Genomic DNA, 23,919 nt, shown 5'->3' with positions numbered 1-23,919 from the left:
AAGTTCAAGGGCTTCCTGCTTACCCTTTGTGTGTCCCCAAAGATATAAAATTTTTTGATGGTTCAAGCTCAGCTCCTTCTACAGTGACTCATCTGCAGTGGTGTGATATGCAAGTCTCCCAGTCCTGGGAGCGTGTGTATCATCAACACCATCTTGTCCCTTGGAGGACAAATATTATTGTGCCTGGAAGTCAGGCAGGAATGCAACCGATTGTAACTACAGGAATTTTCACACAAATGCACAATACACATATGTGTGCGGATATACTGGGACCCAGGGGAAGAAGACCAAGCAGGATGTGATTGGTGTTCGAGGTAATGAGGGGGCAACATTCAAAAGTCCTCTGAGGTGGCCGGGGAGACGGCTTAGTTGGCAAAGGGCTTGTCTTGCAAATGCAAGAATTTGAGTTCAATTTTCAGAACCTAGGTACAAAGCGAGGTAGGTAGTGCTCACTTGTAAACCCAGGTGGATGCCCGGGGCTCAGTGATCAGTCGAGCTAGCCTAATCTTAAGTACAGGGTCTCAGTGAGAGATCTTCTCTCAAAAAGACGGGGCAGCTGTCTCCTGAGGAAGGACACTCAAGAGGTTGACCTCTGGCCTCCACGCTCAGGTCACAGATAGACCTGTGTGTAACCTGCGCGCGTGCGCGCACACATACACACACACACACACACACACACAAATAAAATACCAACCTGAGTAGAAGATAAAATAGCAGTAGGGAGGACCATGCCATTCACAGCCCTTGTCTCTTTCCAGGGAGGGATATAAGACTTTCTTCGACACACTCTACCATAACAACATCCCGCTTTTCATCTTCTCAGCGGGCATCGGGGATGTCCTGGAGGAAATTATCCGGCAGATGAAAGTGTTCCACCCCAACATCCACATTGTGTCTAACTACATGGATTTCAGTGAGGATGTGAGCCACGTCTCAGGCGGGCTGCAAAGAGGCGGGGTGGGCTGCCAGCCTAAGGGCCTTTTTGCTTGACCATCTGGCCTCTTTGCCCTCTGGTGGGCATTTTTAGTCCATCTGCCCCTTCCTTTCTTTGAGACGAGAGTCTTGCTACAATACCCAGGCTGGCCTGGAGTTCCTGAGCTCAGTTCTCCGGCCTCGGCTCCCACATGGCTGGGACGATAGGTATGAGTCCTGGCACTTGACTTTATGGATTACTTGCTTTCTTTGTTGAGACAGGGTCTTTCTCTCTAGCCCTGGCTGTCCTAGAACTCACTGTATAGACCAGGCTCCTATAAACCAGGCTCTCCCTCCTACATGCTGGGACTGAAGCATTTACCCCCACACCCAGCTTGTGTGTTACTTTGAAAGGATCAGCAGTCAGTTCTCTGTCACCATAGCCCTGTGACACCATCATAGGTTGTGTGTCCCCCGGGGTACCGAAGGGCATATACTTGGACTTGCGTATTGAAAGCCAGAGGTAAGGGCTCCAATTTACCCAAGTTTTCACTCTTCAGCGGGCAGCCATGATGGCCTGTGCTTGTGAGGTGGAGGAAGCATCCTTAGGATTGCAAAGCCAGCCTCCTATATAATGAGTTTAGATTCACTGGGCTACAGGACCCTGTCTCAAACAAATCAGTGGTGAAATTTTGTCCCTCTTAATGGCCTATAGCCAAGTGCTAACAACGTGTGTGACCCAGAGAACATTGTTTTTTCAGGTGAGAGTCTTGACCCTGGCCTTTCAGCAGCTGCTCTTACCTCTGAATGGTTCCTGCAGCCTGACCGAGCAGCATTTGTATTACAGGGTTTCCACCAGAATGGAAATCAGGAACACTTAATGATCATTATTTACAACAAAAATTACAAAGTTTTCCTATAAAAGGCCAACCGGTTTGGACCTGGAGGCACAGGCGTGTGGTCCCAGCTGCTCGGGAGACTTAGAACACTGAAAGTCCAAGACCTGCCTGGCCTGAGCTGCAGAACAAACCCAAGGAGAGCCTTGGAAGCCTAGATGGCAAAAGATGGGTCTCACTGGGGCAGGCATGGTGGTGCACTCCTTTAATCCCAGCACTCGGAGGCATAGGCAGGGGAATCTATGAGTTCGAGACCAGCCTGGTCTACATAGTGAGTTCTAGGACAACCAGGGCAATGGATGTGTAGTGAGACCCTGTCTCAAAAACAAGAAAGAAAGAAAACTGGCACAGTGGTGGTGCACACCTTTAATCCTCTCGGGAGGCAGAGACAGGCAGACCTCTGGGTTCACAGCCAGCTAAAGCTACACAGAGAGACCCTGTCTCAAAAGAAAAACAGGGAAGAGTTGGAGGCGTAGCTCAGTGGCGCAGTGCTTGCAAGTGTAAGGTCCCGGATTAAATCCCAGTGACTCGGGAAGAGGCCAGCTGTGCAGGCTAAGGCTTTTGTGGGCAGCACTCTTGCACCTCCCATCAACCTTGCCATCACCTCCCAGAATGCACCCAAAAGCAAGACGCAAACAAATGAGGCCAGCTGTGTTGCGTGCAACCATTTAGAGAAGCAGACCAAATCCAGCCTAGTTTTCCAGCCCTTCCTTCAGGCTACAGTAAAACTTTGCCATTATTCTGGGTTTGGCGCTCTTCCCATGACAGACCCCTGTGCTCCATGGGTCCCCCTAGTCTTGCTCTCTGTCCCTTGTGATGTTTTAGGGTTTCCTGCAAGGCTTCAAGGGCCAACTCATCCACACCTATAACAAGAACAGCTCCGTGTGTGAGAACTCCGGTTACTTCCAGCAGCTTCAAGGCAAAACCAACATCATCCTGCTTGGAGACTCCATGGGGGACCTCACTATGGCTGATGGGGTCCCTGGGGTGCAGAACATTCTCAAGATTGGCTTCCTAAACGATAAGGTAAAAGGGGCTTGGTTGGGCTTTCCCCTATGGCTTCTGGATGGATTCCTTTTTACACCCCTTTTTTGTTTTGGTTTTTGAGACAGGGTTTCTCTGTAGCTTTGGGGCCTGTCATGGAACTAGCTCTTGTAGACCAGGCTGATCTTGAATTCAGAGATCCGCCTGCCTCTGCCTTCCAAGTGCTGGGATTAAAGGCGTGCGCCTCCAATGCCTGGCCTTTTTACACTCTTGAATGCCTTTCATGTACTGAATATTGTGGAAAGGATTAGAGCTACAGAGGAGGGCCATAGTTGTATTCTCCCCCCCATGTGTGTGGTGGGGGGCGGGGTGAAATGGGAATTTATGTATCCAAAACTAGTCTCAAACTGTAGCTAAGGCTGGCCTTGAACTTCTGACCATCTTGCCTCAGCCTCCTAAATGATGGAATTACATGATTTATGATGTCTCTTTTGGGGGGGTGGGTGCACATGCAAGAAAAGGAGCATAGAACCTGAGAGAAGCCAGATAAGGCTCTATCATTGAGTTACATCCCAGAGCCTCAGCTCTTTCCACTATGACTTGGCCCAAGACGTGAGAGAAGAAGGTCACATCAGCCTTACATGCATGGCTGCACAATCACCACGTGTCAGTTCCCATTCTAGTCACGCAAATGCTGCCATCCTATTTAACTCTCATCCTTGGGTTTCTTGGAGGTGGCTTTTTTGTTCGTTTGGTTGGTTCTGGCTTTTGAGACAGGGTTTCTCTGGCTTGACTGAGATGGGAAATGCCAGGGTTAGAAGCATGACTTTATAAAAGGAGACAAAAACAGCAGAGGCTGGCAGGGGTGGACAGGGCACAGACCAGAAGGGCTCAGAGAAGGTGGCCAGAAGGGTGGACCCAGCCAGGAGAGGCAGGAGCCCAGTGGATGCCAGAGTCATATGAAGACTACATGTGACGCCTGGGCATTTGTCTGTAGTTCTTGTTACTGTCTGTTTGACACGGGCCCGGTGCTCCTCATTTGCCTTCCTGTGTCCCTATAACCTTGAACTCCCCAGGCTTTCACAGGAGAGCCGGGGAGTGGTGTTTGCTGCCTCTCCCCCAGGCCCCAGAGGCCTGAGAGCAAAGGATGCAAAGAGAGACATTTGGGGGACTCAGCTCTGCTTCCCCGGGCAGGTGGAGGAGCGGCGGGAGCGGTACATGGATTCCTATGACATCGTGTTAGAGAAGGACGAGACGCTGGACGTGGTCAACGGGCTGCTGCAGCATATCCTGCGCCAGGGGGACTGCATAGAGCTACAGGGCTCCTAAGTACGAAGACTCAGGCCAGGTCCTGCAGGCAGTGAGGAGGGGGAATGCCTGCCCACGAAGCCTCCTGCGTGAGCGCCGAGAGAAGTCCTGGGCAGCTGAGAGTTGCTGGGTCCTCCTCACTCTGACTCCTGCCCTATGCCTTTGCCTCCTCCTGCTAGGAAGAGGCTTGAGGGAGGCCCTGCCTGTGGGAGGGGAGGGCAGCAAATGTGCTTGCTTCCAAGTGAACCAGGGACCACAGCATGTTAGCCTTCTACGGACCATCTAGTCCAAGGGCTCATTCATTCTAAGACAGTTTTCAGAGCTGGGAATATAGATCGCTCAGTGGCGAAGCACCTGTCTAGCATGTGGCAGACCCTGGGTCTCTTCCCGAGCACTGTAAAAGAAGAAAAAGTAAAGCTGTACATCAAACAAATATGATGTGTGAATTTATTTAAAAAACAAAAGAGTAGCTCCAACTCACAGTGCGGGAGCTGGGTGTGCAACCCAAACCTCCACCCTCAAGGCACAAGGACCGGTGAGGGACCCCTGGAGTGCCACGGAACAGAGACTGAGGACAGTGAGAGAAACCCCAAGTCAGTGCCGTGTGTGTCTGCCTGCAGCCTCAGTCCCGGACTAGCCCAGGAGTGTGTAGTTCTGGAGGGCACCAGGCACACGTGTGCACAGACATACCTACAGGTTAAACACACATAAAATAGAGGGAAGAGAGCACATGCTGCTCGTCAAGAAAGAACAGAAGGCACACACCGTTCCCAGCACACACCAGTTCCTAGCACACACCAGTCCCCAGCACACACCAGTCCCTAGCACACACCAGTTCCCAGCACACACCTGTTCCCAGCACACACCAGTTCCCAGCACACACCAGTTCCCAGCGCAACCAGTCCCCAGCACACACCTGGCAAACAATTGGCTGTGACTCTGGTCCCAGGGGACCCAACACCCTCTTCTGGCCTCTGCGGGTGCCAGGCACATATGTAGTACAAAAGACATACATGCAGGCAAAATATCCTTCCATACACACACACAAACGCTAGTTAAAAATATAATAAGACTGGTCTACAGAGCAAGTTCCAGGACAGGCTCCAAAACTACAGAGAACCCTGTCTTGAACCCCCCCCCCCCAAAAAAGAACAAGTTATAACCATGCTGTGTGTGTGTGTGTGTATGTGTGTGAGATGGTGGTGCATGTCTTTAATCCCAGCACTCGGGAGGCAGAGGCAGGCGGATCTCTGTGACTTCGAGGCCAGCCTAATCTACAGAGCTAGTTCCAGGACAGGCTCCAAAGCTACAGAGAAACCCTGTCTCAAAAAAACAAACAAAAAACAAAACAAACAAAACCCAATTAACAATAAAAGATAAAGAGATTGCCAAACACACCAGATGTCGATCTCTGCTTTCCACACACATGTGAACGTGCTCATATACACTTCTCGAGGCCTTCAGTCTAACCTTTTATTGACACAAAGGGATCGGATCAGTTTAGCCTTTGAGAGTTCAGAACTCTGGGTACCTCCCATCAAAGTAGCACCATGTGCACGTCTGCACAGCCCTGAAGCCTGAGCAGGCTTCCCCTCTCACACAACCTTTCCCTTCAGAGAAAGCTTTCTCTAAGAGAGAAGGCCTGACCCCAGTGACAGGACTGTGTGCCCGGAGCCACCCCTTCCTGAGGAGCAGGCAGAGCTGATGCAGGAGAATGTAGGGTCTCCTCACTCATGCCCCCGGGGAGCTGCCATGACACAGGGAGAGGGGACAGACATGGACAGGGAGACGGGGGCAGGGCAGTACAAATAAAGGGCACATTTGGAAAGGGAGGGACCGAGGGGCTCAGCCTTGCTGAGTGTAGTGACGTGGACGGGAGGTATGGGTGTGTGGAGTCAGCAATGGTCCTAACCACACGCCAGTGCCCCCTCCCCAAACTGGATTTATCACGCCAAGAACCTTAAGGAAGAGGCGTGGGGTGGGAAGAGAAAAATGCAGAGGTCTGTGCTGTGGACTGGGAGCCGCAGCCAGTGGGAAGGTCACAGCAGTCTCTGGTGACATCCAGTGACTCACACAGAGTTATCCCCACTGAGGGAGGGGGGGCTGTTGGCAGGCCAGTTCCACGGCCACTGTCCCCCAGTGGCGGACCTTTGCGTCTGAGGTCAGGACTGAGACTCTGGCCCTCAGAGCTCCTCATGGATCCGTTCCTGGTCCTCGTCGGACTTCAGCTTGAGCTCCTCGGCTGTGATCTTGCCATCCTGGTTTCGGTCCTGATTCTGAAACATGTCTCTTATGGTCTTGTCAGGGTCTTGCCCGGGCATGAGGCGCCCTTTGCCTTCATTCACTTGAGCGTTGATGAAGGAGGAGAACTGGGGGAGGGGACAAGAGGAACAGAGGACAAGAGGGGGCAGTGAGGATCAATGTCAATAGTTGTGGGTGGGGCCTTGGGAAGGGACCCCAGGTAGAGTCCAACAGTGTTTCCCCAGGCCTGAGATGGACGGTGTAAGTTAGGGGCCAGGTAGGGTGAGGACAGGCTGCGCACACAGTGTGCAGAAGGGGAAGGGAGGCTGGAAGCTCAGCAGAACGGGAACAGTGACAGTGACCATGCAAGTGAGTGTGCTGGCTTCCAGGTTAGGGCTGTGGCTCAGTTCCTGGCCCACCTCTTCTGCGGGCACCTCTCCATCTTTATTGAGATCCATGTCTTCAAACAGGCTGGCAGGAGGATCCTGGTGCCACACAAACAGGTAACCTGTGGGCAGGCCATCCTCTCGCGATAACAGCTCCACCTCAAACAGCAGGACAGCACTGCCCGGGACACCCCGGGCTAGAGAGAGGGAGGAAAAAGAGAACAAGGTGCTAGTGAGGCCTGGCACTGAGCCTTACACAGGCTCATGGAAGGGATATGGGATGTTTAGGAACTATCCTAAAAGTTTCCCTGGTCCCCCCACTCCAGCCGCCAAGACCTGAGATGGGTAGGGAATCCGGGACTAACTCGGGATCCAGGCCACTCTCGCTCACCTCCACTCTCCCCGTGGGCCAGGTGTGGGGGCACAATGAGCTGCCTCCTCTCTCCCACACACATGCCCTGCAGGCCCCTGTCCAGACCTTCAATCACTTTGTTATTGCCAAGGGTGGCCTCTTGAGGGGCCTCATAGTCGTAGCTGTGGGGAGAGTGGATTCCCAGGTTAGCGGCTGGGGTGTCTGAGCGTTCATCTTGTTCAATTTCTCCATCACGCTGAGGTGATAATTCTCTTTCTCCAGCTTCACTCCCCTGCCCTTAGCCCCGTATTTCATAGCCATGGTTCCCCGAGGCTCACTCAAATGGGGACTTGGGGAGGAACAGAGAGACTGTGAGACCCAGAGAAAGGGGAAAGAGCCTGCAAGCTATCAGAAGTTCACCTCTACCTGAGCCCACCACCTGCCTAGCCCTGGCCCTGCCCAAGAACCCACGAAGAGAAGAGCCTGGTGCCATCCAGAAGAGAACAGTTGTAATGGTAGCGAATGAAGTCCCCAGTCTTGGATGTCTCATTGCAGCCCTCAGGTGGCTGGAAGAGCGTCTTGATTTCCACAGGATCCGCAGGGTTGTGGAAGTCGATGACATGCACGTCAAAGATGAGCACGGCCGAGCCTGGGATCTTGTCTCCTAAGGCCAGATGGGGCAGGGTTAGCTTCAGGGCTCTGGGCGAGGGCTGCATGGGGCCCAGGCTGGCCACCCCTTCCCAGTCTCAGGGAGGTCAGATGACATGTTCCAGAATGAGTGCTTCCTATTTCTTGTTGTTGGAGTGAAGGGACAGAGAGGCAGGGAAACCCTTTTCGACTTTCTCTCAACAAAGGGTCTCTCTGTAGCTTTTGGAGCCTGTCCTGGAACTAGCTCTTGTAGACCAGGCTGGCTTCGAACTCACAGAGATCCGCCTGCCTCGGCCTTCTGAGTGCTGGGATTAAAGGCGTGCGCCACCACCGCCTGGCCCCCCTGACAACTTTCAAGCAAGCTCCCAGACCCTCCTGTGAGCGGGGCCCAGCACATCAGCGAGGGGCTTGAGGCTCCCAGAATCTCTAATATCCCCTTTGCTCAGTGGTACTGTTCATTCTTAACCATGCTCTGTCCCCAGACGTAGGTGTTGGCTGCCTTTCTCCACTACAGAATGATGAACGAGGCCTGCCTCGGAGGAGCAGGATCAAGTCTGCATGGTAGAGATCCCACAGGTGACTAAGGAGAAGCTGTACACGCTTGGGCAATGGGAGGAACAGCACTCCTAGGGGCACACTTCAGAGGAGCCAAGGGGCGGCCAGGAGACCAAACCCTACCTGTCCCATTCTCCCCGTAGGCAAGGTGAGGGGGCACGGTAATCCTCCTTCGCTCCCCTATGCATGCGCCCTGCAGCCCCTGGTCCATCCCAGGGATGATGTAACCCTGCCCAACATAGGTATTGTAGGTGTGGTTGCGGGAGTAGCTGCAATAAAGGGGAAGGGGTGGGGAGGGAGTCAAAGGGGCCCCATCCCTTCCAGGCCCCAGCCCTTCAGAGTACCCCTAAGCCCCCACCCTCCCACCTCAGGACACCTTCTGACCTGGAATCAAAGAGGGTACCATCCATTAAAGAGCCATTGTAGTGGTAACGCATGAAGTCCCCTGCCACCGCTCGCCGGACACAGCCCTGGGGCAACTCCAGCGTCTCCAGCTGGACTGTGTCCTTTGGGTTGTGGACATCAATCAGCAGGACACTGAAGACCAGGGAGGCCTGCGGGGGTATCACAGTCCCTGGGGAGGGCACAGGGCTTGAACCATACAAGCAGGGAGCAAACCCAGGCTCAGTAAGGGGTCTCATGCAAAGAAGACCTACTCTGCGCTCCTATGTCCTCCTCCTTCCGTTGTCCCCAGAGCTATCACCAACCCATAACTAGCCTTTGTGTGAATCGGAATAAAGCAATTCTGTCTAGGGAGGGAGACCTCATCTCCACTCGCCTCCCTGGCCGGATGTCCTTGGATAGTACACGATCTGAACACCTCTATGTAGATAGAGCCCTAGTTTTCCTTCTTCTGGAGAACTCCCGTGTCCTTGCCTTACCGTAGCCTTTCTCCCCATAAGCCAGGAAGGGAGGAATAATGATCTTTCTTTTCTCTCCAGGACACATGCCCAGCAGTCCTTGGTCCATGCCTTTAATCAGCCAACCTGAGCCGATGTAGGTGTCGTACGTGCCTCCCCGACTGTAGCTGCAGAGAATAGACAGAGACCCCGTGGCTGGAGGCGAGGGAGGCAGAGCGGACCAGGGCTCCCTTCTCTTGCTCACAGGTCCCAGCCTTTAGGACTCCCTCCAGGTTCTACCTGTTGTCAAAGGCGGTGCCATCGAGCAGGGTGCCGTTGTAGTGGTAGCGCACAAAGTCGCTGTTCTGCACCATTCGGGGGCAGTGAGGGGGCCGCAGGAGGATGGTCACTTGCACCGTGTCCGCCTTGTTCCACACATCCAGCAGGACCACGTCAAAATAGAGGGTGGCGTCAGGGGGAATGAGGCCCGCTGCGGGGAAGCAGCGAAGGCCAAGTTTACAGAAGTCGCCAGCCCAGGTGGAGGCGTGAGAGGTGCACTCCTCCGTTCACCTACACCATCTGCTGTACCAGCTACCATCCTTCCTGGGCAAGCTGTGATCCCACTCAGGGCTCTGCATCCTGCTCCGTTCATTCCAAAGTGAAACGACGGCGGCCGTATTCCCTCCCAATCAGACTGCCTGCAGTGTGGCCTTGGCCAACTCACTCAGCCCCTCTGAGTTTTAGCCTTCTGTCTATTCCTGCCTCCTGCCCCCATCTCCCACCTCCTGACCTCCTTACCCACACCAATGCTGCCGTAGCCCAGGTGGGGAGGCACAATGAGGCGTCGGCGCTCATTGACACACATGCCCATGAGACCTCTGTCCATGCCAGTGATGAGGCGGCCTACACCCACAACGATGGCCACCAGGGTGTTGCGGTCATAGCTGGGGGAGTAAAGGGACAGATGAGCATGCACGGAGCCACACGATACCCTCCACCCACAGTCTCATATACACAGGACATGGTGCAGGCACACACATGCCTCACTTCCTCTCCTCTCCAAGTCTCTCTCCTGGGCTAGCCCTTCTGTCCCTCTAGGGGTAACAGGTGGGATAGGTGCGGGTGTGCACTTTTAACCCCAGCACCTTGGAAGCAGAAGCGAATGATCTTGGTGAGTTCAAGGCCAGCATGGCCCAAATAAGGAGTTCCAGGACAGTCAGGGCTACATAGCAAAACTGTCGTCGTCATCATCATCACCATCATCATCATCATCATCACCAAGAACAGGCTGTTACAAGAGAGAAGTCCCAGAGAAGGCCAGAAGCTTTTACTCCCATGAAAGGAGGGTGAGGTGGAGCAGATAAGCCTGCCTGTTACTTACTGCCCCTTCTGATAGCAGCTCAGAGGACAAAGGAGTATTTGTTGAGCACTTACAGTGTGTCAAGTTAAGTGCTTGGAACTTTACCTTCGTTTTTTTTATTCATTATTTCGCTGAATTTTTTTCCCCACGAGGGGATTATTGTTTTCAGGTTTTCTTTTTCTGACACTGGGAACAAAATCTAGTGCCTCACATGTCAGGCAAGCATCCCGCTGCTGAACTATATCCCAACTGTTCTTATTCTTTGTCTTTTGAGACAGTGTTTCTCTGTGTAGCCCTGGCTGTCCTGGAACTCCCTTTGTAGACCAGGCTGGCCTTGAACTCAGAGATCTATCTGCCTGCCTCTGCCTCCCCAAGTGCTGGGATTAAAGGCCTGCGCCAACACGCCCACCTTTTGGTTTTGTTTTGTCAGAGAAAAAGGAGACCTGACTCATTACCCCACCTAAGGTCACAGCTCCCAGTTTCTGCTACCAAGCACCCAGTCTCCAAGGAACAGAAAGCAGAAGTGGCCAGAGGTGAGATAAAAAGCAGCCTTCCTTGGAAGAAAGCCCGTTCTAAACTTACCCTGGCTTGGATTTGCTTTCACAAAAACTTGCCTTGAACTCACCGAGATCATCTGTTTCTGCTTCCAAGGTGCTGGGGTTAAAAGTGCGAGCCAGCACCTATCCCACCTGTTACCCCAGGAGGGACAGAAGAGCTAGCCCAGGAGAGATTATGTATGTGTGTCTGTGTGTGCGCCTATGCAAAGGCCCCCAAAGGGCTCTGGGTGTCCTCATCTATCACCCTACGGCTACTCTTTTGAGGGTCTCCACACACACGATGTTCAGTTTCTCATACGGGTGCTAATCCTTTTTTTTTTCTTTTTCTTTTTTTTTAAATTTATTTATTTATTAAAGATTTCTGCCTCCTCCCCGCCACTGCCTCCCATTCCCCCCCACCCGGGGTGCTAATCCTTGTGATGATTGTACAGCTATTAACTATTGAGCCATCTCTCCAGTTACCCTCACCCCTGTTCTTTGAGACAGGTGTCATTTGTAGTCCTGGCTGGTCTGGAACTCTCTCTGTAGTCAAGGATGACCTTGAACTTCGGGTCTTCCTGTCTTTGCCTCCTGAAGGCTGGAATTACAGGTGTATGCCACCATACCTGGTTGACATGGTTCTGGGGACCCCAGGGCTTCGCAAATGCTAGGCAAGCACTCTACTAACTCTCGGCCTCCAAAATGGGATACTAATTTGTTTAGATTTATTTGATGTATTTGAGTGTGTTGTCTGTGTGTCTGTGCACCATGTACATGTCCTGTCTGCTATCTATGGGGGTCAGAGATCCCACTGGAGTTACAGATGGTTATGAGCCACCTTAGAACTCAGGGAACCAAACCCAGGTCCTCTGCAAGAACAATTGCTCTTAGCCACTGAGCCATCTCTCCAGCCCCAGGAGATTCTATTTTGGTTTAAGGTAGCCAAGAGCTGAAAAGTTTTCTATTTTCAACATTTAAAAACTGGACCCAGCCAGGCGGTGGCAGTGCATGCCTTTAATCCCAGTACTTGGGAGGCAGAGGCAGGCAAATCTCTGAGTTGGAGGTTAACTGGATCTATACAGAGAGTTCCAGGACTGCCAGGGCTATAAAGAGAAACCCTGTCTTGGAAAAAACAAAACAAAACAAAACAAGTCCCCACCATGAGCTGGAGAGATGGCTCAGAGATTAAGAGCACTGACTGCTCTTTCAGAAGTCTTGAGTTCAAGTCCCAGCAACCACATGGTGGCTTACAACCATCTAAAAGGAGATCTGCTGCCCTCTTCTGGCATGAAGGCAGAACATAATAAATAAATCTTAAAAAAAAAAAAAAAAAGTTCCACCAAGCCAGGTTGTGGTGGGCACATGCCTTTGATCCCATCATTCTGGAGGCAGAGGCAGGAGGATCTCTATTTGGAGACCAGCCTAATCTAAGTGGCTAGACAGCCAAGTCTACCTAAAGAAACCCTGTCTCAAAACACAAAACAAAAAGAAGTTCCTACCAGGGAAGATACTCCCAAGCTCTCTCTATTCCCCACTTTGCCCACAGTGTAGTTTTTTTTTTTTTTTTTTTTTGTCTGTTTTCAAAACAGGGTCTCTCTGTAGCTTTGGAGCCTGTCCTGGAACTAGCTCTTGTAGACCAGGCTGGCCTCAAACTCACAGAGATCTGCCTACTTTTGCCTCCCAAGTGCTGGGATTAAAGGCGTGCGCCACCACCACCTGGCTCACAGTGTAGATTTAATGTTAATGTCTGGTCTATTTCCTTTACAAACACTGTATTAAGGCCAATGCTGTGCACAAAATTTCTATGAGTTAAACATCATCAGGCTTATGGTTCTCCCCAGAGCCCAGGCCAGTATGTCCTGAGCCCACTGGGGTGTCTGCAGGCACCGTGGAAGCCACTGTCAATCACCTTCCTCATTTGCACCCTTAGGAAGTAGGTGCTGGTCCCAACCCATGTTTCAGACAAGGAATGCGAAGAAGACAAAATTCCTCCTCCTCCTCTGTCACAGCCTGAATGTGAACCAGGGTCTTACACTATGAAGATAGTATTCTTATCCAGTATACACTCTCCCCACAAGGTCATGACCGCTAATTGCTTGTGGGCTGAGTTGTGTATTTCACAGAAGAAACTGAAGGGTGACTCTTCTTTATGGTGTAGAGTTTCAAATGTGAGAGGACCTGACGTTTACCCTACCTACAGCTAGGAAGAGGCTGCCACACAGCCCTGCTCCGTCCCCCACAACCAAAGGGGATCTGCCTGGCTGGCTGGCCAAGGGCCTGGGTCAGAATAGAAAAGCCTGTCCATCAAGCCAAGGCTGGCAACTCAGTCCGGTGTCGGCTGCTAAAACTAAGATGGAGGAACTGAGTTCCGAGACTCGGAGAAGGTGGCAAGGAGGTCTTCAGGGTGGCATGTCAGACCTTGTAACACGTGGACAGTTGGTCACAGCAGCTACGGCCTGTCCCCAAATTATAACTCCCACTGTGCTTAAGGCCTTCCCTGGCTGCTCTGGGGTCCCTCAAGAGAAGGCTGCTTCTGTAGTCTCCAAACATAAAGGCATAGAAAACTGGAGGTAGAGGTAGACAGGGTGCCAGGGTGTGCGGAAAGGCAGGTGGCCCCAGATTGACTGCCATCCCAGGCTTCACATGTAGTATGCAGTGTCTCTTTTCTCCCCAAGACTGAGTACCAGGGTACGGCTCGTGTCTTTAAATAAGGAACCGGTAAATGAATGCGGAACCGGAGCACCAAGTATTCTGGTGGATTGGGAATGTGTGCGTGTGTTTGTGTCTTTCAGGAGTTGAAGATTTGATACTGAAGACAGGGAACATTCTTAGAGGCGCCCTTCCCGGGGTGCTTGCTGTTTGAGACTGGGGTTATGGGAGGAATACAGGAAAGCAAAGCTGACAAGGGGCTACATTCCCTGGAAGCCCAGAAAAGTGGTGGTGAGCCTGGGGGTGCCCAACATCTTACCTAGAGTCAAACTTCTTCCCATCCTCGAAAGTGCCATTGTAGTGGTAACGCACGAAATCCCCCATCTGCACCTCTCGGGGACAGGCCCTGGGGATATGGTATCTCTCGATGACCACATCTTCCAAGGGGGCTCCGGCGGGGCTGGCACGGCCCAGCCCCCTCTCCAAGGTCTGTAGAAGCAGCAGCAAGCGCAGCATGGGGAGCCGGCGGAGGGTGTGGCTGGGGGACCCCGCAAGGAACATGGTGCCCAGATCGAGGACGCCAGCAATGAGGTCGGACGCCAGCCGCCAGCCGCCAGCCTCCTTCCCCCTCCTCAGAGTTGACTCCCCCCCTTCCTGTCCTCTCTCCCCACCCCGCCCTGGCTGGTCCACGTGGAATGGGGGCTGGGGAGACTGAGCTGGACGGGTGGGGTGATGATTGTGGTGGACTAGGAGGAGGGGTCCAGGTTGAGAGTCTCTGGAGTCCCAGGAATTTGCCACAAAGATCTCTGAGTTTCCCTCCCCCCCAAAACTTCGGGCCTGGCCCAGAGGGAGGCTCGGGAAAGACGAGAAGTCAGAATGGACTTCCAAAAGAAAAAAAAAAGTTTTGTCCTGAGCCTCTGGGTCCTAAAGCTGGTTGGAGGAATCTCTAGCCTTTCCTGGCTCCCCAAATTGAGGCCCCTTTTGGTGGCAGGTGAGACCGTAATCTGAAGGATATTTCAGTCCTTCCCCCTCCAGCTCTCTTCCCGGGAGTAGAGGGAGGGAGGGAGTGCTTTCTAGGTGAAAGGCAGCTTTGTCCTGCAAAAGCCAGACCGCTAGAAAGACGCAGGGATCGAGCTCAGTAGGGAGGCTGGTAGTGTCAGTGCCAGGTGTGCGGGGCTAACACGAGTTGTTGCCCCTCGACGCCGGCGCGGGTGTTTGTGGGGCCACCTAGAGGGTACAAAGGGGGCTCTGGAAAAAAGACCGGATTCTGGGGCTTTACCCAGAGCGTAGGCAAAGCAAAGAGAGGTGACACTTAAGGTGGGGGGGGGGGGGGACACTGCCGGCGGGGAGGGGCTTTCTGGGCGTGAAATATAGCCCCACCCACCCGGGTCCGCGGAGAGGGCGGGGCGGGGTAAGAGTTGCAAGTCCAGCCCACGTAGCGGACTAGAGCGACAACTGACCATCCGAAACGGGTGTCCCAACCTCCTTGCTCTAGCCCGGGGCCGGCGCTAAGACCCAGGAGGAGCTCCGAGGGGTGGGGGTGGGGGTGCTGAAGCCCGTCGGTCCTCCGACTGCTCCGGGAGCCTCGGGGCGCGGCGCGGCGCGGCGCGGGCATGGCTCGCCCGGCATGGGGGTTGCTGTGGCTGCTGCTGGGCAGCGCGGGCGCGCAATACGAGAAGTACAGCTTCCGAGGCTTCCCTCCGGAGGACCTGATGCCTCTGGCCACGGCCTACGGCCACGCTCTGGAGCAGTACGAGGGCGAGAGCTGGCGCGAGAGCGCGCGCTACCTGGAGGCGGCGCTGCGGCTGCACCGGCTGCTGCGCGACAGCGAGGCCTTCTGCCACGCCAACTGCAGCGGCCCCACCGCCTCGCAGCCCCGGCCGGCGCCCGGCCCGGACGATGACGGCGATGGCGATGGCGAGGACTGGGCGCGCGAGCTGCGGCTCTTCGGTCACGTCCTGGAGCGCGCCGCCTGCCTGCGGCGCTGCAAGCGGACGCTGCCCGCCTTCCAGGTCCCCTACCCGCCGAGGCAGCTGCTGCGCGACTTCCAGAGCCGCCTGCCCTACCAGTACCTGCACTACGCGCACTTCAAGGTGGGCGCGGCCCGGACCGCCGTCGAGTTTCCCTAGAACGTGAGGCCCGCGGTGCGTCCGACGCCCCACTGACCCACTCCCCACGCCCCCCACCAGGCGAACCGACTGGAGAAGGCGGTGGCGGCGGCCTACACCTTCCTCCAGAGGAACCCCAAGCACGAGCTGACCGCCAAGTATCTCAACTACTACAGGGGGATGCTGGATATCGGAGATGAGTCCCTTACGGACCTAGAGGCCCAGCCCTACGAGGTGTGGAGAGAGTGGGAGGGTTGGCTGGCCTTGCCGCCCCTTCCTACACCCGCCCCCCCACACACACACCTTACTACCCGTCGGGGTTCCCTTGACTCCTCCTTACAGGCTGTGTTCCTCCGGGCTGTGAAGCTCTACAACAGCGGAGACTTCCGCAGCAGCGCAGAAGACATGGAGCGGGCCCTGGCTGAGTACATGACCGTCTTTGCTCGGTGTCTAGCTGGCTGTGAGGGGGCCCATGAGCAGGTAGACTTCAAGGACTTCTACCCAGCCATAGCAGGTATCTCCCATTCAGACCACCACCGTGGGTAGTCTTCTCCGACAGGGCCCCCGACTGCTTCTCAGGCCTCCTAAGGCCTCCTAACACAGGGCTACGACCTGCAACAGCATTCAGCAGATATAGCAAATTGCTCTGAAGTTACACATGAGTTAGGTCTTTTCTGTCTCCGGTCTGATGAGAGAAATGCTGGTATCCATAGCAGATTATGGGACAGTTAGGGCTATGTAGAGAAATCTTGTCTCAAAGGGACGGGGGTGGGGGGCTGGTGTCCCATGACTTTAATGCCAGCACTTGGGAGAAACCAGGTAGGTGGATCTCTATGAGTTCGAGGCCCGTCTGGTCTTTGGACCACCAACCAGCTCCCAGATCATGACATGGAGACTTATTTGTTATGAATGCTCAGCCTTATCTTCTGCTTGTCCTACTAGCTCTTATAACTTAAATTAACCTGTCTCTTTTCATCTACCTTGGGACTTTTAACCTTTCTTTCATTCTGTGTGTTCTACTCTGTGTCTGGCTTCCTGGGGGCTGCCTGGTTGTCTGGCCCTGAGTGTTGGCCTCACTTTCTGCTTGCTTCTCTCCTCTCTTGTTTTCTCCTTCTACTTACGCTCTCTGCCTGATAGCCCCGCCTGTTCCTTTACTACCTAGCTATTGGCTGTTCAGCTTTTGATTAGACCAATCAGATGCTTTAGGCAAGCAAGGTAAAATAGCAACACATCTTAAATAAACAAATGTGCCAGGCAGTGGTGGCGCACACCTTTAACCCCATCACCCGGGAGGCAGAGGCAGGCCGATCTCTGTGAGTTTGAGGCCACCCTGGTCTACAAGAGCTAGTTCCAGGACAGGCTCCAAAGTTACAGAGAAACCCTGTCTTGAAAAACCTAGAAGGGGGCTGGAGAGATGGCTGCTCTTCCAAAGGTCCTGAGTTCAATTCCCAGCAATCACATGGTGGCTCACAACCATCTGTAAAGAGGTCTGGTGCCCTCTTCTGGCCTTCAGGCATACAGACAGAATATTGTATACATAATAAACAAACAAACAAATAAATAAATAAATAAATTTAAAAAAAGAAAAACCTAGAAGGAAGGAAGGAGCAAACAGATGTAACACACCTTTACATAAAGTAATATTCTATGACATAAACAATATAACACATCTTTACATAGTTAAAGTAATATTCTGTAACACTGGTCTACATCGTGACTTCCAGAACAGCAAGAGCTACATAGTGAGACCCTGTTTCTAAACAAAAACTTTAAAAACAAACAAACAAAGATTCAGAACTGGCACCAGACAGGTGTGTGCAGAAATCACAATGGGTCTTTGGCTCCCCTAACCTACAAAGCCCCTCAAAGGGGATAAAGGTGGGGACTGGCGAGATGGCTCATCAGTTAAAAGCACTGGCTACTCCTCCAGAGGACCTGGGTTCAATTCCGAACAACCACATGGCAGCTCACAACTGTCTTAACTTTAGGATCCAACCCCTTCACACAGACATACATTATCCTATATAGTCTCAGTCTCATCTGAAGCTCACCTTCTCTTCTCCCAGGCTTCCCTCTGGTGTCAGATAGGAGTTAAGTCACAGGGCTGGGGGCATAGCAAGTGCTTCTCAGCCTGCATCATGTACTGTATGCCAAGCATTTCGTACATGTTAATCCATGAGATCTTGACAAGGATGTAACTCTTGCACAGGAGAGCGGGCACCAGTAGGCAGATCTTGGTCTCCATAGGGGGTCAGGATCAGCACACTGTGTTCCTGACTGCTGCATCCCTTCCCAGATCTCTTTGCAGAGTCCCTACAGTGCAAGGTGGACTGCGAAACCAACCTCATCCCCAACGTAGGTGGCTACTTTGTGGACAAGTTTGTGGCCACCATGTATCACTACCTACAGTTTGCCTATTATAAACGTGAGCTTCCTGACTGGGCTGGGTGAAGGGGGACAAGGGGGTGTGGGAAAGGGCAGTACATGGGGTCTGCCAGAGATGTGGGGAGGTGTCTCTCAGACTGAAGACTCTGGGGAGGGGATGAAAGGCTAGGGGTGGTGGAGACATGGGCAGAACCCAGGCAGGGCATATGGGGAAGGTGAGGCCTCAAGGAAGGATGAGAGGCCCTCTGGTAGACAAGGTTAGCGACCCTGCTCGGCACTTCAGGGTTTATGTAGCCCTTCTTTCTCCTCTCAGCAACACCACACCAGTGGCGTTCCTGGATCCATTCTTCAGGTTAAACTGAGGTTTCTGAAGGGCAAGAGACCATTAGCCCTGTGACTAGGGAGTCCCAGAGAGGTCGTGCCATCAGCTGGGGCTGGAGTGGGCCAGTCCAGGGTTCCTATAACTCAGGGATGCACGCTTCAGGGCCTAGAGCTGTGAGCGGAGGGGCTGAGATCAGAGACCAGGCGGCTCCTCCTGAGGTGGAGGGCTGTGACAGAGAGCTCTAAGGACCTCTTCTGAGTCTCCCAGCTGCTCTCACTCCTCAGCAGCATCAGCACCAGAAGTTTATCTCATCTCCGAGCCTCCAAGCCTTTGTCTCTAAACCGCAGTGACAAAGATGGAGGTACAAGCAGTTTATCTTGTCTCTCTATGCCTCCAATCCCTTGTCTGTAAACCACAGTGACAATGATTGAGGTGTCAGTGACTCACCCTTGCCTGGTAGGAGGGCCACACCCGGGGCCTGTTGGATTGGGCGGGGTGAGGAGCCAGCCGCCGATATTCTGGGAGGTGTCTGGGGGTAAAGACAACAGGCTAGGTGGATAGGTGGGAGTGGGATGGGGCGAGTGGATCGCCTTTACAGGGAAACATCAGGGTGACCCCTCTACTTTTTCCTGCCTGCAGTGAATGACGTGCGCCAGGCCGCCCGCAGTGCTGCTAGCTACATGCTTTTTGACCCCAAGGACAGTGTCATGCAGCAGAACCTGGTGTATTACCGCTTCCACCGGGCTCGCTGGGGCCTTGAAGAGGAGGACTTCCAGCCCCGGGAGGTGGGAACTGCTTCTAGTGGGGCACTGGCCTGATGTGCAGTTTTGTGGTTTAGTTTAGGAAAAAATAAACCAAAAATACAGAAAAACCTCTTGGCTTCCTTGGAAGGCTGGAGAGGAAGGGGAAATAGTGAAGGTGGGCTGTGGGTAGAGTCTAGGCTTCAGCATAGTGTCTGGGATGTAGGAGAGATGCGTATGCCTGCTTGCACCTCAGTGCTGTCCTTTGAGCCTTTCCTCCCAGGGGCCTGTTAGCCTGAACCAATGAGAAAAGCCCTTGGGAGTTTAGGGCAAGGCTGGCAGATATGAGCCCCATGGTGCCGCCCCCAGCCCCCACTTTCCATGCCTGTGGCAGACATGAAGCGCTCTCCCTCCTGGGATCCTCAGGATCCTTCTTTATCCAGTGTTCCAAGGAACTAGGAGTATGCCATGAGATGATCCGTTTCCCCAGCCCTGAGCCCTGTCTTTCTGCCCTGTGGCAGCAGGGTCCACCTCACTCTGTCCTCCTTTCCCACCTCCCAGGAGGCCTTGCTGTACCACAACCAGACCTCTGAGCTCCGGGAGTTGCTGGACTTCACACACATGTACCTTCAGTCTGATGATGAGGTGAGTGGCTCGCCAGGAGAGGCTGGACCATGATGGGGACACGCTAGGCTCTCTCCTGAAGTCACTGCGTGTGACAAACCCAACTGTTGTGAAGCAGGAGTTTCCTGTCCCCCATCTGTACCTCCCTTTTCCCGCCACCTTAGTGTTCCAGCGGCTCTTTCTCTGCCTGTCCCAGGCCTATCCCTCCTGGGCCCAGCTCAGATGGTAGCTCCTCTAGGGATCCTTGCTGGATGTCCTGGTTTTCTTCTGGGCTTACACTGCCCCCCCTCACCACTCCCCCCCCCCCCGTCACCTACATGGCTACCTGGCCTGAAACCTGGAGTTCCTCATACTGCTTATCCATCTCACCAAGGCCATGTGGCCTCCTTGACAGCTGCATCCCAGGACAGGAGACTGGATTATCCCCAGCTCTGTTACAGCACCCAGCAGGAACCGAGTCTGAGCCAGTGGACAAATGGCTGAATGAATGATGCTGGGAAGAGCCATAGTATGCCCCAGTTCAGGGTGAGGGTTTGGCGGCCTGGGTTTCTCGGGGGGGTTGCTGTGTAGCGTATTCATCCCCTCGGTACATCCACTGTACCCCACATTCAGTGAACTCAGGAACGGGGTCTGCATTGTGACACGTGCCTGGTTTAGGTGCTATTCAGCCCATCTCCGTCCTTTACCAGCTGGGTGGCCTTAGCATCAATTTTTTTTTTTTTTTTTGGTTTTTCGAGCAGAGTTTCTCTGTGGTTTTGGAGCCTGTCCTGGAACTAGTTCTTGTAGACCAGGCTGGTCTCGAACTCACAGAGATCCGCCTGCCTCTGCCTCCCAAGTGCTGGGATTAAAGGCGTGCGCCACCACCGCCCGGGCCTTAGCATCAATCTTAAGTAACTTAGCAAACTCCTGCCTCTTCACCCATCAGCTGAGGAGCATGCATGCCCTTTGACTTTTATTGTGGTAACAATTAAATGAGATTATTTAAAGCGCCACGTATGCACCTGGCACTCAGTAGATGCTCAGGACGCGTAGCAGTTTCGATGGCTGTCACTTTGGTCTGCTGTTTGCCAGACGTCAGGCTTGGGTTGCAGTGAGTGTCTGAGAGGAGCAGTCTGTCTCCCAGAGTTTCTCTTGAGGGAGGCGTAGACTGTGTAGCTGCAGAGCCCAGCGTGGGTACCGGCCAGGGTGATGCACGAAAGCCTCAGCCTGGAGTGGACACGTGGCTTTGACAGAATCCACAGGCCCATCCATCAGGGTTGCAAAGGCATTCCTGGCAGGGGAGTAGAGCCAGCAGACAAAATGCACCAGACTAGCAGTGTTCTCACTGGGTGTGGGCCCGAAGGTGGGGCTGTGGTGCAAGCCGGGATGATGCTAGCACCCCGCCTCTGCTGGTGGAGCCCCAAGTGTCACTCAGGGAAGCAGTGTCAGAATGGGACCCAGCAGGACAAATTCTGACATTGCCCTCATGTTAGAGGCTGGCACTGGGGAAGTTTCAGGCCTGCCTGTTCACCTCCTCTCAGGATGACACCAGGAAACCCACCAAAGTGTGGGGGCAGGGGTTCTGAAAGATGGGGTTGGGCGGGGTTCTGATCTGAAGGGGACCCTATATGGATGTAGGCCTGCCGTGACTCAGTTTCTCCACCACCACCCTGGGATGCTCTAGATGGAACTGGAGGAGGCAGAGTCCCCCCTGGAAAAACTGGAAGAGACAGAAGAACTCCCGTCCGATGCCGAGTTTGAAGGGGAGGGCGACTATGAGGAAGGCCTCTATGCAGACTGGTGGCAGGAGCCAGATGCCAAGGGCGACGAGGCCGAGGCTGGTCAGTAATGGGCTGGGAGGAAGGACACAGTTTGGGATGGGTTCTCCCCGGGCTATGGTGCCAATGGAGTAGTGTGGGTGGGTGCTTCCACCCTGCTCTAGTCGCACCTGTTAGTGATCCACCCTCCTGCTAGGTCAGTCCTCAGACCCCTGTTGGAGTGGGCACGACTAACTCCTTGCTCTTACCTTCCTTTTCAGAGCCAGAGCCTGAACTGGCTTAAGAGTGGTGGCGCCCAGCTTTAATCCCGGCACTCGGGAGGCGGAGGCAGGCCGACCTCTGTGGGTTCGAGGCCAGGCTGGTCTACAAAGCGAGTTCCAGGACAGCCAGGCCTACATGGACAAACCCTGTCTCGAAAAACCAAAAAGAAAAGAAAAAAGAGCTGTGACATGGTGCTCCCCTCAAACTCAGGATACCGGGCCAGGAGCAAGAACTATTTATTAAAACATAAACTGACCTGGTGTGATGGTGCAAGCCTTTGACAAAGGGGCAGAAACAGGCGGATCTCAGTCCCAGGCCAGCCTTGACTACATAGTGAGATGTGGGCCGGCTCAGGCTACATGATGAGATCTTGTTTCAAAACAAAAATAGCTGAGTGCGGTGTTGCACACCTTTAATCCCAGCAGTTGAGAGACAGAGGCAGGTGGATCTCTGTGAGTTCAAGGCCAGCCTGGCCCACTTGGTGAGTTCCAGGCTAGATAAGGCTATACAGTGAGACCCTGTCTCAAAATAAAAAGAAAAACCTTAAAAGGAACATAGTTGGCCTAGCTCCCACCCAGACTCTACCGTGCCTCTCAGAATGGTGGCCATGTTGCTGGCTGCCACGTGGGCTGTTGGGGGTCCCTCCTTCCCCTTTCTGTGCCTCTAAGGTGAACATTCTCCTGAGGAAGTTTTCAGCTTCTGGCTTGAGTCTATAGGACTGAGGCCAGCCAGGTGACAGTCTGTCAGAGCTGCAGAGGGGGTTGTGAAGAACGCGGGCTTGGAGTTCTGGTGCTCAATAAATGTTTATTGTTGGGTGAATCACTGCACCTGAGGCCGGTCTCCAAGACTGAGCTGTGTGGGTACAGTTCATCTTCCCTCCGCCCATCTTCCCTTATCTGTACAATACCAGCTGGTGTACCCTGTGGCCTTAGCACCCTCTACATCTGACTGAGAGCACCCTCTTACCTGTGCGCAACTCAGACCTGCCACCAGGGGGCATGAAGACGCAGTATTCCCTGCAGCCCTCGGAAGACTGTGGTTTCATATCTCTAACCAGGGATGTCTGTATTTTTCTAGTCTCAGGGGCTTATGGATATGAAGAGGGGATCTGAAGACATTTACTACATGTTTTTCCTTCCGGGAATTTCCCCAGAATGTCCAGTCGGGCCATTGCTGGAACCCCAGCCCAATGACCAGAGGCATACCTGGGAAGTGGTTTGAAGACTTTGGACTTCTTGAAATGCAATGAGATCATCAGAGTTCACTTGTCCAACCTTGTATTGGCTCTGTGGGACAGGAGTCTGGAGGGGCAGGAGTAAAGATGTGGTCCTTTAACTACCGTTCCTACCTCCATTCCATTGCAGGGAGTTAGGGGCAAAAGGGGCACTTTCAAGAGGAACAGAGGGTCAAGGTTACTCTGCACCTCGACAAACTCCCAGGGGGCAGAGGCCCCGGGAATGGAGGGTGGAGTTGACCAGGGAAGGGCATGCGCTTCTCATTGCCACACCCCTGCTCCCAGAGGCCAGATGACTTGTCCTGGGACCCACACATGTCTGTCACCTAGAGGACTGATATCCCATCTAACTCTTCCCTAGGCTCTGATCCAAGTCTGTTGGCCTTTAAAGGTAGAACTGGGTTCAGGATAGGGAACTGGTAGCCCCTCTCCAACCTCCATCTCTGTCACAGGAGAGTGATTTCCTGACAGCTCCCAGGTACCAGGATGGCTCTGTCCACCCTCACCCTCCCAGGCTGTTGCGCTGTCAGCATCTGGTGACCCACCCCTTTGCTCCAGGGAGGGGCTGCCCTCCAGGTCTGGCACAACATGGTGCAGGGAGGAGGATGTGCTTGAGCATGTCTGCACAGATGTGTGCTTCTGTGAGTACCAGCTCTGGAATTTGGACTGCTGGGTGTGGGTATGGAAAGTGCTTGTGTACCAGAGGGCAAAGGTGTGTGTGTGTGTATGCCTGCATGTGTGTCTGAGGGTATGTGTGGCAGCTGGGAGCCTGTTGCCACCCAGATGTCTTTCATGTATTTGTTTCTGTCCATATATGTGTGC

General features: G+C 53.6%; 3 protein-coding genes across 3 annotated transcripts in view; 2 read left to right on the top strand and 1 right to left on the bottom strand.

Annotated features, from left to right (window-relative positions):
- The window catches only part of Nt5c3b (5'-nucleotidase, cytosolic IIIB), a 10,986-nt gene extending 6,453 nt beyond the window's left edge, over nt 1-4,533 (top strand). The window contains exons 7-9 of the mRNA XM_050156910.1: nt 759-921; nt 2,634-2,834; nt 3,987-4,533. Coding sequence (XP_050012867.1) covers nt 759-921; nt 2,634-2,834; nt 3,987-4,121 — 499 coding nt within the window. The 3' untranslated portion in view covers nt 4,122-4,533. The remainder of the gene's footprint in view (nt 1-758; nt 922-2,633; nt 2,835-3,986) is intronic.
- Nucleotides 4,534-5,554: 1,021 nt separating this feature from the next.
- On the bottom strand, nt 5,555-14,832 carry Fkbp10 (FKBP prolyl isomerase 10). The gene is made up of 10 exons (XM_050156908.1): nt 13,986-14,832; nt 9,920-10,065; nt 9,422-9,611; nt 9,164-9,309; nt 8,667-8,856; nt 8,406-8,551; nt 7,551-7,743; nt 7,119-7,261; nt 6,761-6,924; nt 5,555-6,469 (listed from the first exon to the last, which is right to left on the bottom strand). The coding sequence occupies exons 1-10, from the start codon at nt 14,225-14,227 to the stop codon at nt 6,284-6,286; spliced, it is 1,746 nt and encodes a 581-aa protein (XP_050012865.1). The 5' UTR covers nt 14,228-14,832; the 3' UTR covers nt 5,555-6,283.
- A 250-nt stretch (nt 14,833-15,082) lies between these two features.
- Nucleotides 15,083-22,123, top strand: P3h4 (prolyl 3-hydroxylase family member 4 (inactive)). The gene is made up of 8 exons (XM_050156909.1): nt 15,083-15,759; nt 15,856-16,008; nt 16,117-16,288; nt 18,071-18,199; nt 19,121-19,266; nt 19,783-19,866; nt 21,509-21,665; nt 21,863-22,123. The coding sequence occupies exons 1-8, from the start codon at nt 15,280-15,282 to the stop codon at nt 21,883-21,885; spliced, it is 1,344 nt and encodes a 447-aa protein (XP_050012866.1). The 5' UTR covers nt 15,083-15,279; the 3' UTR covers nt 21,886-22,123.
- The last annotated feature ends 1,796 nt before the right edge of the window (nt 22,124-23,919 follow it).

This window comes from Alexandromys fortis, unplaced genomic scaffold (assembly GCF_014885135.2).
Source record: "Alexandromys fortis isolate MF-2015 unplaced genomic scaffold, M_Fortis_MF-2015_v1.1 scaffold_31, whole genome shotgun sequence".
Taxonomy (NCBI): domain Eukaryota; kingdom Metazoa; phylum Chordata; class Mammalia; order Rodentia; family Cricetidae; genus Alexandromys; species Alexandromys fortis.
Note: the sequence above shows the minus strand (reverse complement) of the source record. Positions and strands in the feature narration are given on the sequence as shown.